This window comes from Electrona antarctica, assembly GCF_951216825.1.
Source record: "Electrona antarctica genome assembly, chromosome: 16".
In the NCBI taxonomy this organism is placed as follows: Eukaryota; Metazoa; Chordata; class Actinopteri; order Myctophiformes; family Myctophidae; genus Electrona; species Electrona antarctica.
This window is the reverse complement of record NC_136797.1, coordinates 4497644-4515665: the sequence shown is the minus strand read 5'-3', so window position 1 is coordinate 4515665 and position 18022 is coordinate 4497644. Positions and strand designations below refer to the sequence as shown.

At 45.1% G+C, this 18022-nt stretch overlaps 1 protein-coding gene across 1 annotated transcript; it reads left to right on the top strand.

The window, feature by feature from the left end:
• Positions 1–44: 44 nt before the first annotated feature.
• LOC306940216 (extracellular calcium-sensing receptor-like) lies at positions 45–14864 on the top strand (the record flags this gene model as incomplete). Its single annotated transcript, XM_079525238.1, has 6 exons — positions 45–140; positions 1127–1257; positions 3896–4193; positions 7423–8412; positions 10402–10571; positions 13994–14864. The coding sequence occupies 6 exons, from the start codon at positions 45–47 to the stop codon at positions 14862–14864; spliced, it is 2556 nt and encodes an 851-aa protein (XP_079381364.1).
• Positions 14865–18022: the final 3158 nt, after the last annotated feature.

The window sequence follows — 18022 nt, the reverse complement described above, 5'->3', positions numbered from 1 at the left end:
GGCCTGCCATAGGCTAGAGGCGCGGTTGGAACCATTGTGGCCATATGGATTTGGCGACCCTGAAGGCCGCCGGCTCCACTGTGGCGACCCTGAAGGCCGCCGGCTCCACTGTGGCGACCCTGAAGGCCGCCGGCTCCACTGTGGCGACCCTGAAGGCCGCCAGCTCGGGTGCCCCTATAATATCATTCATTAGAGCAGGCCCTGGGCTGTATACATCTGTGCAAAATGTGGCGCTTTTTAGACAAATTTGCGTGAAATCACCATCCTCTACTAACAGGCTTGTCCTCACGCTGCGCTCACACCTTGGACACACCCCCAAAACAGGGGGGGGGGGGCTTACACTCCCATGACTTACAATGTGTCTAAACAGGGCCTGCCTGTATATCTTATCACTGTGTCCTAAAAGAATGATGAGTGCTAACTGTCAAAACATCACGTACTAGTGTATACAGATCCGTTGATGTACGTTAAGCCATTCAGGGCGGGAACCCCCTTTTGGTGTTTTAAGCATTGTGTTATACTTTAGCCATTGAAAAAGTAGCAGATCTACAAGCTCATAGTGCACTACGAGCTTGTAGGTCTGCTATTTTTGAAAATTTGCGAATATGTGGCGCAAATCTTTGAATGTATATATTCTTTCCGAGAGAACGTTTTTAACTCAAATCTTTGCTTCTGAGGGGTTCCTGGAACAACATATTTTCAGATGGGAGTCGGCGGCCAATTACATATCATTTTTGGGGGTCCTTGACATGAAATATTGAGCACCACTGATATAGAAACAAACAAACTGTCAGGATTTAGAAGACATTTTTTTAGATTTTGTCGTCAGTCCTAAATGGATTAATGTACGTTAAGCCCTGCCCATATAGGTCTGCCTCCTGCCCAGATGGGTGTCGTACGTCGGAGATTACGTAGCGGTGCTTCTAGGTGGCACAGGGGATGGCACAGGGATGTGTATAAAATGTATCGACTGGACAAAGAGTTGGGGGAAAGGGGGTTATAGTCAGAGGAGAGAACACATACAGTCATGAGGGTTTCTCTAGACACACACCTGTACTTGACCTTGATGTTGTTCCCTTCTGTCTCTGCTATGTCTTCCTCACCGCCCTCTTCCTGTGAGTTGCAGACCCCGTTCAATCTCAGCCGAATGTACAAGGCTGGGGACTTCATTCTGGGCGGCCTGTTCCCCATCCACTACTACTCCGTCTTCCCCGAGCTGTCTTTCACCTCCAGGCAACAGGAGTTAACTTGCTACGGGTGAGTATTAGGGCTGTAACGATACATGTTTAACAGTAAATGGTAAATGGTGCATTTATATAGCGCCTTTATCCAAGGCGCTTTACATAGATTGTGCATTACATTCACCCATTCACACACACATTCACACACCGATTGCAGCGGAAGCCATGCAAGGTACCAACCAGCACATCGGGAGCAATTTGGGGTTCAGTGTCTTGCCCAAGGACACTTCGACATGTAGACAGGAGGAGCCGGGATTCGAACCGCCGACCCACGGATCATTGGACGACCTGCTCTACCTCTTGAGCCACAGTCGCCACAGCGATACGATACGTATCACGATACATGGTTGGATACGATACGATACGTCGACGATGTTGGTTCATTATGGCAATACGATACGATTCAATGATTTGAAATCGATACAGTAACTATTTAGCAAATAAATTAAATCTGTGTGAAACATGTGGATAGTGCTGTTTTTTTAAGGGAAAATGTATGAATTTGGATATAAATAAGTTAACAGTGATTATCTGGAAAATATATTAAACATTATATTAAACTAAGTATAATTAAACCCCCTCTTTTTCTTTTTAAAATTAGCAAGCACAAAAACATAGTATTAAAACAAATGATTATTTGCATTGCAAAAACGATATGATACGATACAAAGTCAATGTTGCTGTTTTCATTTCGATATACTTTGATTCTTGAAATTAAAATCGAATTATGCAGTTACTATATTGTTGCACCCCTAGTGACTATCGCCACGCACAAAATAGTGTGCGAGAGAGGGACAGGGAACTTGTATCGTTGCTTAGTATACAGTATGTGACCAGATTTGACTGAGGGGCTGCCGGACGTTGTGCAACCTCCAGCTTTTCAGAGGAGAAAAACAGATGTATAAAAAAAAAAAAAGAAAAGAAATCCAAAATGAGACAAAGTATGTGAGACGCTTCACATACTAGAGCATGTCTGAAATAAATGTCAGAGCTAAAATTTAAATAAATGCTTAAACATGTAGCTAGGTGTAATGTTAGAGTCCACAGAAGTGAACCTTTCAAGCCTGTTTTCTCAACTCGCTGTTTCTCTGCAAGACATATTACTCTATAAGCCATATCTCCAAAACTGGTGGGTCAAACTGAACAACCAATATGTCAATTTGAAGCTATTATTCCCTCCCTTCCATGACATGAAAAAACAAATATGAAGAAAAATCCAATGGCAGCCCCTCAGTCAAATCCGGTCACATATGCTGCCCTTACAAGGACAAATTGCAGCAACTACAGAAAAAAGGGGGGCCTATATTGGGTTTAAACGTGTTTCAACTGCTCAGCCAAATGAGATATCGGCAAATAAGTGATATTACACTAATTGTACATAGATGTTCTTGAGGTAATTGTTTTTCCCACTGAAATCACAAAGGCTATAATTTGACCTTTGGGATATACACAAATAAGTCTGTGTGTCCATAAATGTGGTTACTGCTTTGTAGGGCAGTATACCAACAGGATTAGTAGTAGTTGTATATTTCTATTTCTACAAATATTAGTGACGTGCCGATGAGACATTTTGGCCGATATCGTTATCCGATATAATTCATTGCTGTTATGGCCGATAACCGATATCACCGATGTCGATGTGATCTCATTCTGAAATTTTAAATTTATAATAATTTTGTCCATTCTGAAAATTACATGTAACAGCTATGGTATCTGCACTGCATGCAGGCTTATATGCAAGTCAGATTTAACTTTACCTTACAGTATACAGTTGGAGGCCATCGATATTGTCCTTTTCTTTTTGCTGAGGTTTGCGTGATCTGCGCAAAACCCCTTTTGGTGTTTTAAACATTATGTTATAATTTAGCTATTGAAAAATAGCAGATCTACAAGCTCATAGCGCACCACCGAGTGGCGCGCTACGAGCTTGTAGGTCTGCTATTTTTGAAAAATCGTGAAAATATTTATTTCAGAAAACTGGAGGATTTAGAAGGATTTTTTTTAAATTTTGAGGTCAGGCCTAAATGGGTCAAATGATAAGGGACAATATCGGTGGCACCCAACTGTATTTAATATTGTGAGCTTGTAGATCTGTTCAAGTCAGATTTAACTTTACCTTACAGTATATTTAATATTGTGAGCTTGTAGATCTGTTCAAGCTGTTACTTTGGGCTTGTTTATATCTCTAAAGACAATCAGACCGATTCATTAATCGGTCAGATGCCGATTAATCAAAAAAACACTACAATCAACCGACACCGATGTGTTTGAAGATTGGGCGGGAACCCCTTTTGGTGTTTTAAGCATTATGTTATGCTTTAGCTGTTGAAAAAATAGCAGATCTACAAGCTCGTAGCGCGACACCAAGTGCCGCGCTACGAGCTTGTAGGTCTGCTATTTTTGAAAAATTGTGAAAAGTGGCGCAAATCTTTGAATATATATTCTTTCAGAGCGAACGTTTTTAACTCAAATCTTTGTTTCCGGGGAAGTCCCTGGAACAACATAATTATTTTCAGATGGGGTTCCGCAGCCAAATACAGATAATTCTGGGGGTCCTTGACATGAAAAAGGTTCAGCAGCACCACTGACATAGAAACACCGGTTTTTCCACTGATACATATTCAAAGGTGCGACTGATATATGTTTTGTGTCAGTTTCCACGTGGAAGGTTTCCGGCGGGCCATGGCCATGGCTCTGGCCATCGAGGAGATCAACGGCGACCCCGGCCTGCTGCCCAACGTGACCCTGGGATACAGCATGCTGGATAACTGCATCACGCTGGGGGTGGCGGTCCGCGCCGCGCTGTCTCTGATCAGCGGCCGAGACGAGCGCTTCCGGCTGGACGAGGAGGGCTGCGTGGGGTCCCCCCCGGTGCTGGGGATCGTGGGCGATTCCGTCGCAACCCATTCCATCTCCATCTCTAGCATAGTAGGTTTGTACAGAGTGCCCATGGTAAGTTTCCTTGATACGCTCGAATCCCCTTCGCTTCTACCTTGACCTATTTTAGTATTATGCTATACATAGTACTTAGTATTGTGGCTAGTTGGTTATTGATATTTCCATAATCTAGACCATTCTAAACCAGGGTTGGGCAACTTTGACGATGGCCAATATATTTCCACAATCACTCCAGAGGGCCACAGTGCATATTACTGTCGTAGCGTCGATCTACAAGCTTGCGACGCGTTTTGAGCTTGTATATCAGCTATTTTTGCTATATTATTTGAATTGAAAACCTGATTTTGTTTTTGTTATTTTTGAATTGGAAACCTGAAAAGTAACTTTCTTTTAATTTAAAATGCATTTAGTTATAGTTATGTTAACTTTATGAACTGTTAACATAACTACATTGGACACAAAAAGACAATAACATTTTAATACTAGTCATTAAGTACTATAGTCATTTTAATACTAGTCATTAAGTACTAGTCATTTAATACTAGTCATTAAGTACTAGTCATTTAATACTAGTCATGAAGTAATTAAAGCGGGTTTGGAATAGTAAACAGCTGAAATCAATACTATATCAATATTCTGATATTAACATGCGGGCCGCATTATGTGAAGGTGGGGGCCGCATGTGGCCCCCGGGCCGCATGTTGCCTACCCCTGTATACCCCAATATAAACCGTATTGTGCCAAATATACAGTAAGACGACTCTGACTATAAGACGACCTCCATTCTTTCAAGACTCATTTGTGGAAAAAGAACATTGAATGTCAAATAGTCTATAGTCCCTGATTATAATAAATACAACCCTGTTTTTTTATATATTTCCATTGAAAAATAATGTAGTCTTAAATCTAGCGCAATAGGGTATAGTCTTTTGAACATGTGTACTTGCAGGCAGAGAGCATTTGAGCAGAGAGGGCAGACGTAGAATTTAGCGTGAAGCAGGTTTTCAGAAAGAACCCTGAGAACCAGCCAATCTGAATCTGTCCCATTCATTCCAGACCCAACAGTAGAGCTCCGCCTCCTACAGTCCTGATATGCATACTGTGAAGTTCAGAATTGCATTATGATATGAAATATGTATTAGAACTTTCCACTACATGCGAAACACGTAATATGGATAGAATGTAATGACACGAAGAACATTAGAACATGTGTGGCTCATTCATGACACCCCGATATGACAAGGTACCGCCTGTGGTCCTCAATGACTTTCTGTCTTTCACTTTTTATTTTCTGTGATTGCTCATTCCTGGTGTCAGTGACATGTTTTTGTCATCAGTAAAATCTAAGGTGAAATGGAGTGTCAGCTTCTGCTCAGGTAGCAAGTCGGGCGGCCGTGGCTCAGGAGGTAGAGCAGGTCGTCCAATGATCCCTGGGTCGGCGGCTCGAATCCCGGCTCCTCCACATGTCGAAGTGTCCTTGGGCAAGACACTGAACCCTACGTTGCCTCCAATGAGTCGGTCGGTGTGAGCTCGCCACCGTTGGTGTGTGAATGTGGGAAGTGAGGACGCTGGCGTCGACTGTTCGCCGCTTCACCTCCCAATGTATGAATGAATGAACCTTCACCTCCCAATGTATGAATGAATGAACCTTCACCTCTCAATGTATGAATGAATGAACCTTCACCTCCCAATGTATGAATGAATGAACCTTCACCTCCCAATGTATGAATGAATGAACCTTCACCTCCCAATGTATGAATGAATGAACCTTCACCTCCCAATGTATGAATGAATGAACCTTCACCTCCCAATGTATGAATGAATGAACCTTCACCTCCCAATGTATGAATGAATTAACCTTCACCTCCCAATGTATGAATGAATGGACCGTTGTAAAGCGCTTTGAGCACTTGGAAAAGTCAATTCAAGTGCTTGTGAAGCGAGAGAGAGAGAGAGAGAGAGAGAGGGGGGGGGGGGGGGGTTAGGGAAGGGCTGAAAGAGAGATCTCACCACATCGACTACTGTAAACAAATATGCAAGATAATCTTTAAATAATTGTGGAAAATAAATGTTTGCTGTGTTTTAATGCACTGTGTGTGTGTGTGTGTGTGTGTGTGTGTGTGTGTGTGTGTGTGTGTGTGTGTGTGTGTGTGTGTGTGTGTGTGTGTGTATGTGTGTGTGTGTGTGTGTGTGTGTGTGTGTGTGCGCGTGCGTTGAGCGCCAGAGGCTCATGAGCTGACCATGGGAAATGGTAAATGGTGCATTTATATACTAGCGTCATTATCCAAGGCGCTTTGGTTGTTGTGCATTATTACATTCACCCGTTCACACACACATTCATACACCGATGATGACAGAGGAAACCATGCAAGGCACCAACCTTCACATCGGGAGCAGTTAGGGGTTCAGCAGAGTCTTCATGCTTCAAGGACACTTCTCAACGCTAACTCTGGGGGAGCTCACAGGGTTGGGGTTGTCATCCGGACACTCTAAGCCCCCCAACCCCCCCCCCCCCCTTCTCTCTGCTTCGTTGAGCTCCCATGCATGCTCTCAAATGGTTCCAGAAATGATTCATGAAAAGAAAAGAAAAAACTAATGTAGTATTTATTACAGAACAGACAGAGTTTCATGCTGCCTACTTTTGTGTTTTTCAGGTAAGTTACTATTCCACCTGCTCGTGTCTGAGTGACCGTAGGCAGTTCCCTTCCTTCTTCAGAACGGTCCCAAGCGATGCCTACCAGGTGAATTAATATAGTTGGTACTATGAAGCAGTACACGTTCTATACACATTACCCGGGTGGGGCATCGTCACCGACTCGATCATTACCCGGGTGGGGCATCGTCACCGACTCGATCATTACCCGGGTGGGGCATCGCCACCGACTCGGTGCTCTACAGTCGGACACCGGTCGGTCTAGTCATTACCCGGGTGGGGCATCGTCACTGACTCGGTGCTCTACAGCCGGACACCGGTCGGTCTAGTCATTACCCGGGTGGGGCATCGTCACCGACTCGGTGCTCTACAGCCGGACACCGGTCGGTCTAGTCATTACCCGGGTGGGGCATCGTCACCGACTCGGTGCTCTACAGTCAGTACACGTTCTATACACATTACCCGGGTGGGGCATCGTCACCGACTCGGTGCTCTACAGCCGGACACCGGTCGGTCCGGGTGGGGCATCGTCACCGACTCGGTGCTCTACAGCCGGACACCGGTCGGTCTAGTCAATAATAATGTTGTTATACATTATTGACAAAAACAATATCCATCCGATCCATCCAGGTGCGCGCCATGGTCCTGATCATGAAGCGTTTCGGCTGGACGTGGGCGGGGCTGCTGATAGCCGACGACGACTACGGCCGCTACGCCGCCAGGTCCTTCCAGACGGACCTGGCCCAGTCCGGTCTGGGCTGTCTGGCCTACCTGGAGGTCCTGCCCTTCGACCATGACCCCGCCGAGCTGCGGAGGATCGTCGGCGTCATGAAGGCGTCCACGGCCCGCGTGGTCATCGGATTCGTGTACGGCATCCACATGCAGTCTCTCATGGAGGAGGTTGGTGTTCTGAAGTCTATGGGGTTTACTGTCCGTAACATGCAGTCTCTCATGGAGGAGGTTGGTGTTCTGAAGTCTATGGGGTTTACTGCCCGTAACCTGCAGTCTCTCATGGAGGAGGTTGGTGTTCTGAAGTCTAGGGGGTTTACTGTCCGTAACATGCAGTCTCTCATGGAGGAGGTTGGTGTTCTGAAGTCTATGGGGTTTACTGCCCGTAACCTGCAGTCTCTCATGGAGGAGGTTGGTGTTCTGAAGTCTATGGGGTTTACTGCCCGTAACATGCAGTCTCTCATGGAGGAGGTTGGTGTTCTGAAGTCTATGGGGTTTACTGCCCGTAACATGCAGTCTCTCATGGAGGACGTTGGTGTTCTGAAGTCTAGGGGGTTTACTGTCCGTAACATGCAGTCTCTCATGGAGGAGGTTGGTGTTCTGAAGTCTATGGGGTTTACTGCCCGTAACATGCAGTCTCTCATGGAGGAGGTTGGTGTTCTGAAGTCTAGGGGGTTTACTGCCCGTAACATGCAGTCTCTCATGGAGGAGGTTGGTGTTCTGAAGTCTATGGGGTTTACTGCCCGTAACCTGCAGTCTCTCATGGAGGAGGTTGGTGTTCTGAAGTCTATGGGGTTTACTGCCCGTAACCTGCAGTCTCTCATGGAGGAGGTTGGTGTTCTGAAGTCTATGGGGTTTACTGCCCGTAACCTGCAGTCTCTCATGGAGGAGGTTGGTGTTCTGAAGTCTAGGGGGTTTACTGCCCGTAACATGCAGTCTCTCATGGAGGAGGTTGGGCTTTCCTTCTGCTCCGGCTTTCTTCTTACTACGTTTAGATTATTTGGACCACAGGCGAAGGGTCGGATGTTAGATTATTTGGACCACAGGCGAAGGGTCGGATGTTAGATTATTTGGACCACAGGCGAAGGGTCGGATGTTAGATTATTTGGACCACAGGCGAAGGGTCGGATGTTAGATTATTTGGACCACAGGCGAAGGGTCGGATGTTAGATTATTTGGACCACAGGCGAAGGGTCGGATGTTAGATTATTTGGACCACAGGCGAAGGGTCGGATGTTAGTGCTGCACAATTAATCTAGATTCTAGATAGACACGTACAGTATGTGATCTCATTTTGTGAAGAATCGTGAAAAATGGTGCAGCACTAGTTGGCTGTCCGATTCATTTTAGGGACTATTACATTTTTGCTAAAGACAATATTTTCATGGAAAAAATGAGAATCGTAGGGGGTTCGGTGGCACAGTCGGTAGTGCTGTCGCCTCACAGCTAGAAGGTCCTGGGTTCGATTCCCGCTGGGGACGCTGTGGGTGCTGGGGGCGTGCTCCCTCCTCCGCGTCATCAGTGCCCACACCCGAGGCGGGGTTGGCGAAAGGGCCCTTCTGTGTGGAGTTTGCATGTTCTCCCTGTGTCCCCTAGGGTAGGTACCCTCACATGTTCTCCCCGTGTCCCCCAGTGTAGGTACCCTCACATGTTCTCCCCGTGTCCCCCAGGGTAGGTACCCTCACATGTTCCCCCCGTGTCCCCCAGGGTAGGTACCCTCACATGTGCTCCCCGTGTCCCCTAGGGTAGGTATACCCTCACAAAAAACATGCAGTAATACTGGTCTCTAAACTACCTCCCCCTGGCCAGCCTGATGCAGGGGAAAGGAACTGGTCGGAATGACGTGCTCCTTCCACGCGCTACGTCCGTGCGGGGAAATTCTAACCTGGGTAAACCCACTCCCCCTGCTGGACAACATTTCATTCTGCCAGGAGGGTTGGGCAGAATGCAAATCTGGCGAGGGGGGAGGGGTTTACCCAGGCTAGGGAAATTCCCCCATGAGGTCAGTCTGCTGCCCCCCCCAGGTTGGCAGAGGAAGTGCAGCGCTCAGGATAACATTAGATAATTGACACTGGGTGAAAAAAAGAAGAAAAAAAAAAAAAGAATCATGATCTTCACATTCACATTTGAGCAATAATCTTGCAGCACTAGCGACTGGAAACATTATTTGGAAAGGTCGATTCGACCGCCTCGGGATATTGTAGTAAGAGCCGGTAATGCAATTAACTTAAAAAGAAAAGATATTTACATTTTACCCCCACTCTTTGTTTGTGGTCCACAAGATTAAACACTATCTGTTGCAGTTTAATTGCAAGCATATTTGTAATTAATTGAATCTATGCATCCATCCGCACGCACGCGCCCACGCACGCACACACTCTCTCTCTCTCAACAGGTGGTGGAGCAGGATGCCTCGGGCCTGCAGTGGATAGCCAGTGAGCCGTGGACCACAGACACCATACTCATGACTCCTCAGTTCATGCCGTACCTGAGAGGCACCCTGGGAACTGCAGTCCGTCGTGGAGAGATACCGGGCCTCAGGGAGTTCATCTTAACAATACAGCCCGACAACCAAGAAAATGGCTTAGTGAGTCCTTTATTTCCCTTGATTTAAAGCGGTCATTTCAAAACTATACGTCTGTTTTTCAATACTCTCAAGGAATTCTATTTATTAGGGCTGTGGGTCGACCTCCCTTATGCGACGATCCGATACGGATTTGGTGGGGCTATGATGCAGAATGATTGAATACGGAACGGTTTGCTTAATTTTATTCGGGGCAATTTGACGTGATATGGATGGAGTTCTTGCCATTTGTTTTGATGTAGACATTCATTGCCCTTTAACTATTATGCGTTTAACTCTTCATCGTGTTTCTTCAGGTGAGGCAGTTTTGGGAGCAAACGTTTCGGTGTAAATTTGCGCCCCTTCCGCCAGAGTGGGTGGACGCTGGTGGAAGGGTGTGTAGTGGACAAGAGGACCTGGAAACGGCAGACACTAACATGTTGGATGTGTCTGACCTCAGGGTCGAGTGTTACGCGTACAAGGCTGTGTACGCTCTGGCCCATGCCCTCCATGACATGCTGCAGTGTGTCCCAGGAAGAGGGCCTTTCACTGGGCACAGCTGTGCCACTCTGCAGACCATACAGCCATGGCAGGTGGGATATATGACTTCACAGTATCATACTATAATTCAGTCAATGTCTGTCTGTCTGAATGAATGAATGTGTCAGTACCCCCGGCGGCCACAAGGGGGGGGGGGGGCAATATCTCACAACGGGTAAGGGCTAGTACTTATAATTGGTCAAATAAATCACAAAGAATAGATCGCCAAAGTCTTGACGTCACTCGCTCATCCCCTGGTTCTGCCTGGTTCACGGAAGTAATTTCTTTATGGAGAATAACATGGGCTCATCTTAAAATCAATTCATATAAGCGTTGTGGACCAAAAATAAACAAGCTGTCTCGGCGTTATTGTCAGGGAGGTGTCTCTGTATCGTTTATGACAGTCAGTCACTCATATATGATACAGTCTGTTTCTAGCGAATATAAATTCAGCAGCAGTAACAATAGCGTTTTCTCAGTCAGTCAGTTGATTCTTCATATCCATATGAGTGTAACGGCCTGGATGACATGTTTATTTTTCAAACACAGTTCTTATAGGAGGCGATCCCCCTATGGGGATTACAATGCAAATAAAAATGACATGAACCCACATGCGCCCTCTACCGATATTGACGCCAGACTTCGGTGCTCTATAGCAGGGGTTCTCAACGTTTTTGGCCGGGGACCCCCGGAAATGCTTTGGCAATGTCTCGGGACCCCCGCCCCCTCCCGACCCCCAATATAAATTGACTGCTACAATAACCTTAAACCATTTTGGGCGGGAACCCCTTTTGGTGTTTTAAGCATTGTTATAATTTAGCTATTGAAAAATAGCAGATCTACAAGCTCATAGTGCGCCACCGAGTGGCGCGCTACAAGCTTGTAGGTCTGCTATTTTTGAAAAATCGTGAAAATAAAATTAAAATTATTATTATTATTATTATTATGTTTTTGAAAATAATTTGGGGACCCCCCAAAATAATTTGGCGACCCCTCGAGGGGTCGCGACCCACGGGTTGAGAACCCCTGCTCTATAGGCAAAGAAGGATGAAAGAAGTAGTATAGATTTTCTTACAGTGAGATATTGTAATATTAATTGCCTCAACGAGGTTAGGGTTAGGTTAGGGTTAGGTTAGGGTTAGGTTAGGGTTAGGTTAGGGTTAGGGTTAGGGTTTGGTTAGGGTTAGGTTAGGGTTTGGTTAAGGTTAGGTTAGGGTTTGGGGTGTCGGGCAAATGCCTGTCGGACCGTACGTTGGACCAAACACATGCAGCACCGTAAGATACCGTTTAGGCCTTAAGTAATTCACGGCTAGTGCCAAGGGATAGCACATGATGGACAATAGGGCCCTACATGTTTATGGCTGTAGTAGTGCAAAAAGAGTCTCAGAAAGAAGACAGCTAAACAGAGAATCAGAGAATCAGATTAGTCTCAGAAAGAAGACCGCTAAACAGAGAATCAGAGAATCAGATTAGTCTCAGAAAGAAGACCGCTAAACAGAGAATCAGATTAGTCTCAGAAAGAAGACCGCTAAACAGAGAATCAGAGAATCAGATTAGTCTCAGAAAGAAGACCGCTAAACAGAGAATCAGATTAGTCTCAGAAAGAAGACCGCTAAACAGAGAATCAGATTAGTCTCAGAAAGAAGACCGCTAAACAGAGAATCAGATTAGTCTCAGAAAGAAGACCGCTAAACAGAGAATCAGATTAGTCTCGGAAAGAAGACCGCTAAACAGAGAATCAGATTAGTCTCAGAAAGAAGACCGCTAAACAGAGAATCAGATTAGTCTCAGAAAGAAGACCGCTAAACAGAGAATCAGATTAGTCTCAGAAAGAAGACAGCTAAACAGAGAATCAGATTAGTCTCAGAAAGAAGACCGCTAAACAGAAAATCAGATTAGTCTCGGAAAGAAGACCGCTAAATAGAGAATCAGATTAGTCTCAGAAAGAAGACAGCTAAACAGAGAATCAGGGCATAAACAACGAAGGAATTGGCACTAGAGATGCTCTGATAATTGGGCCACTGATCGGCCGTATCGGCCGATATTCACTCCGATCGTGACAGGCTTAAACATTACCCCCTTCCTCCCCACACACACAGGAACAGGCTTACCCCCTTCCTCCCCACACACACAGGAAGAGTTTTGAGATATAAATCATTTTGGAAATATTCAAATTTGCCCCTTAGACACAAGATTTGGTATCGGCCAATCATGAGAAAAACAATTGGCGATCGGGAGCGGTCCCAAAAAACCTGATCGGAGCATCCCTACTTGGCAGCGATTATGGCATAAAGTCATTGTAACAATTGTGTACAGTGTAGTATACCGTTTAAAAATATATATCCATCATGATTCTGCTCATCACCATTTCTAGCTTGTGTATTACCTGGAAAAGATCAACTTCACATCAGTTGGTGATCAGGTATCGTTTGACGAAAATGGCGATCCTTTACCAAGCTACGATGTCATGAACTGGGTGTGGCTCCCTGACGGAAGTGGGGAGATTCACAACGTAGGCCTGTACAAGAAGTCGGCTTCCGGAGGTGAAGAACTCGTACTGGAGGAAGACAGAATATTTTGGGACTTTGGAGTCAAAAAGGTCACTTCAGCGTCCTAACATATATAACTAATGTCGAGCTCATGATGTGAATGTAATATAGACTCAACGATATCATTACTGTTTCCTCCGTAGCCTCCTCGGTCAGTGTGCAGTGACAGCTGTTTTCCTGGAACCCGTCTGGCCAGAAGGAAAGGAGAACCTGTCTGCTGCTTTGACTGCATTGCTTGCTCTGAGGGAGAGATCAGCAATGAGACTGGTAGGTTTAAATCGTGTAATGTGTATAGCAGCAGCTGTGTACAGTAGATTATCTTTAGATTAGAATTAGGGATGTCCCGATACACTTTTTTCGCTTCCGATCCGATCGCGATACCTCAATTTCTGTGTTAGCCGATACCGATACCAGTGTCGTGATCTCATGTTGTGTTTATAGCTATATCTCGTGTTGTGTTTATAGCAGACTCCTCACTCATTATGTACACTTGCAGTTTGGGCAACTCCAGTAAAAAGCAAACTCCACATGTCCCAACAATGTTTTTACCTGCCATAGTTTCAACCCCTTACCCCTGTGTGGGATCTGTGGTTAGACTGTCATAGTGTCAACCCCTTACCCCTGTGTGGGATCTGTGGTTAGACTGGCATATTCACCGATACCGATATGAACCGGTATGATCCGATCCGATACTTTTCCCGATACCGATACAGTATCGGGACATCTCTAATTAGAATGATACTGTATCCTTCCCTTTAATCTTGCTGTCTTTGTCAGACTCTACAGTGTGCACCGGTTGTCCAGAGGACTTCTGGTCCAGTCCCCAGCGTGACCACTGTGTCCCCAAGAGCGTAGAGTTCCTCTCCTTCCATGAGGCGCTGGGTATCGCCTTGACAACCATCTCATTGTTAGGAACTCTGATCTGTGCCATTGCCCTGGGAATCTTCATCCGTCATCGAAGCACGCCCATGGTGCGCGCCAACAACTCAGAACTCAGTTACCTTCTCTTGTTGTCACTCAAACTGTGTTTTTTGTGTTCGCTTCTGTTCATTGGCCGTCCCATGCTCTGGACTTGTCAGCTGAGGCATGCAGCATTCGGGATCAGCTTTGTGTTGTGTGTCTCATGTATCCTGGTAAAGACTATGGTGGTGTTGGCTGTGTTCAAGGCCTCCAAGCCTGGGGGTGCAGACATCATGAAGTTGTTTGGTGCCATGCAGCAGAGAGGAACAGTCCTGGTTCTTACTTCCATCCAGGCAATAATCTGCATAGCCTGGCTTGTGTCTGCCTCACCAACTCCTTATAAAAACACACAATACCACAATGATAAGATTGTATATGAGTGTGATGTTGGATCAACAGTTGGTTTTGGAGTGTTGTTAGGTTACATTGGTTTACTGGCACTCCTCAGCTTCCTCCTAGCATTCATGGCACGGAACCTTCCAGACAACTTCAACGAAGCAAAGTTAATCACGTTCAGCATGTTGATCTTCTGTGCCGTGTGGATAGCCTTCATCCCTGCATATATCAGCTCTCCAGGCAAATATGCAGATGTAGTGGAGATATTTGCTATCTTAGCGTCTAGTTTTGGCATTCTGGTGGCACTGTTTGGACCAAAGTGTTATATAATCCTTTTGAAACCCGAGAAAAACACCAAGAAGTCCATCATGGGTCGAGGTGCCACCAAGACATAATTCTACAGAATCAAACATGCATCAGAACATAAGAAAGAGGACAAGAGTTGACTCTTAGTCTTTGGTGACCTCTTGAAAAGCTAGTGTCCCTGTTTGGCCCAGAGCCAGATTGAGGCATATTCAACAAATGCCAAAAGTGAATTTTAAAGTTTAAAAAGGTTATATCAATTGCTGACTCCCAGTGTTTCTAGTTAGTAAGTAACTACCGTATAGCGGCCTACTGTATCCAGGGCCAAATTAGCCATTGGGCAATTGGGGCCGTGGCCCAGGGGCCCTTGGCTCTCAGGGGCCCTTGGCTCTCAGGGGCCCTTGGCTCTCAGGGGCCCTTCAGGGAAAATGTAATGCTATAGGTAAATTGAGGCCCTGAAAAAAGCTCCTGGGGACCTTCATTGGCCATTGATTTTGTTAAATTTAGGTCAAAAATGTGGAAAAAAAACACACACAAAAAAAGGGAAATTCTGCGTGCTAGGGGGGCACAAAAAATGTTACCGGCCCAGGGGCCCTTGTGGGGGTTAATCATGACTGTATCTGTGGGTCAAGGGTCAATCAGATGCCCGATCAGGTCAAGGGTCAATCAGATGCCCGATCAGGTCAAGGGTCAATCAGATGCCCGATCAGTGGCTTTTGAAACAAGATCCAATGTGAAGAACTACAGTCATGCACAGAGCCGGCATTAAATATATGCTACAGTACAACATGTGTTTGGGTTATCATTTAATATATGCTACAGTACAACATGTGTTTGGGTTATCATTAAATATATGCTACAGTACAACATGTGTTTGGGTTATCATTAAATATATGCTACAGTACAACATGTGTTTGGGTTATCATTAAATATATGCTACAGGGCAACATGTGTTTGGGTTATCATTTTCCCTGTTGACCACACAGGGCAACATGTGTTTGGGTTATCATTTTCCCTGTTGACCACACAGGGCAACATGACAAGCTATAGTGTAATCAAATATTATTAGCTCATTTTCATGAAATGTCAAGCATGGCAGAAGGACAGAAACAGACATATAACCCATTTAAGATGGGAACCCCTCTTGGGGTTTTTACCTTTCAAGACGGGGACCCATTTTTGCAACATAACATTTTTGTATTTTTTTTTATAAATATTTGACGTTTTTCAGAGAACTTACGGTAGGTCAGGACTGAGAAGGCGTTTTTTAGAATCGGCCTCAGTTCTAAACTGGACCAATAAAACAATTATATGCATCGATGATCATACAATAAAATATGGAGATTGATCATAAGAAAATGTCTACAGCTGTATTGCATTCCATGTGATCGTGTTGATTGTTTTTTTGTGGGTTGTATAATTATTGTGTGCTCCGTGTGAAGAAGAGCCGTGTGCTCCAAACGTCACACAGATCATTGTGGTGCAATAAAAATAATCTGTCGCATTGGAGCCCTCAGTGTTTTGTTTAGATTTTCCTAAGAAATTAAATAAATCCCATGAACAAGCACTGAACACAAAGACACAGGGACAGCACTGAACACAAAGACACAGGGACAGCACTGAACACAAAGACACAGGGACAGCACTGAACACAAAGACACAGGGACAGCACTGAACACAAAGACACAGGGACAGCACTGAACACAAAGACACAGGGACAGCGCTGAACACAAAGACACAGGGACAGCACTGAACACAAAGACACAGGGACAGCACTGAACACAAAGACACAGGGACAGCACTGAACACAAAGACACAGGGACAGCACTGAACACAAAGACACAGGGACAGCACTGAACACAAAGACACAGGGACAGCACTGAACACAAAGACACAGGGACAGCGCTGAACACAAAGACACAGGGACAGCACTGAACACAAAGACACAGGGACAGCACTGAACACAAAGACACAGGGACAGCACTGAACACAAAGACACAGGGACAGCACTGAACACAAAGACACAGGGACAGCACTGAACACAAAGACACAGGGACGCACAGAGAATGTTAGGCATGCAGGGTCCATACCCTAGATCAGGGGTTCTCAACGTTTTTGGCCGGGGACCCCCGGAAATGCTTTGGCAATGTCTCGGGACCCCCGCCCCGCCCCCTCCCGACCCCCAATATAAATTGACTGCTACAATAACCTTAAACCATTTTGGGCGGGAACCCCTTTTGGTGTTTTAAGCATTGTTATAATTTAGCTATTGAAAAATAGCAGATCTACAAGCTCATAGCGCGCCACCGAGTGGCGTGCTACGAGCTTGTAGGTCTGCTATTTTTGAAAAAAAGTGAAAATAAAATTTAAAAATAAATCTTTTTTTTTTTTTTTTTTTTTTTTAATAATTTGGGGACCCCCTAAAATAATTTGGCGACCCCCCCGAGGGGTCGCGACCCACGGGTTGAGAACCCCTGCCCTAGGCATTTTTTTGGTCAAAATGTTGGTAATCTAAAATAAAGTATATTTGCATGGTGAATACGATCTCTCCTCTCTGCTCAAGAGAGGCAGGGGTTGAAATTCCCTAAAAGGGCACTTTTGGCCCAAATATTCGAAATTAGTGGATCTACAAGATCACAGCGTGTCGATCAGCTATAGAGGGTATGCGCGTGACATCATCATCAAACCAGGAAGTAATGCAGGAAGGCCTACTGAGTGGCAAAAAACTACTTTCTGTCCTTGACAGCCCCTACATCCACACAGAACAGTCCTATCTGATTGCATTAAACAATGTTAAACTCACTTTGCATGTTGCTTTGCGACTCGATTTGCCACTCAATGTGCCATTCACTTTAAGCATGCGCATACCCTCTGCTGATGGGTGTGTGTGTGTGGGGGGGGGGGGGGGGGGCTGATACTCGGTCAACCAAATGAGATATCGGCAAACAAGTGATATTACACTAATTGTAAATAATGTTCTTGTTTGCTTATCCCCCAAAATCTCGAAGTCTAATTTGACCTTTAGTCCAAAAACATAGTTACTGCACTTTGGCTTTGTAGGGCAGTAGCAATTTCCATTGTTTTAAAATGTTTTTAGAATAATTGTTAAAAAAAAAAAAAAAAAGTTTTGTGCTTACAAGGTTTCCACCCGACTGCAATGTTTTGTGTTAGAGGATATTATCCCATTTTGACCTGAGATCAGATTCTAAAAATGTCTTCTACATCCTGACAGTTTTCTGAAAAAGCTGTT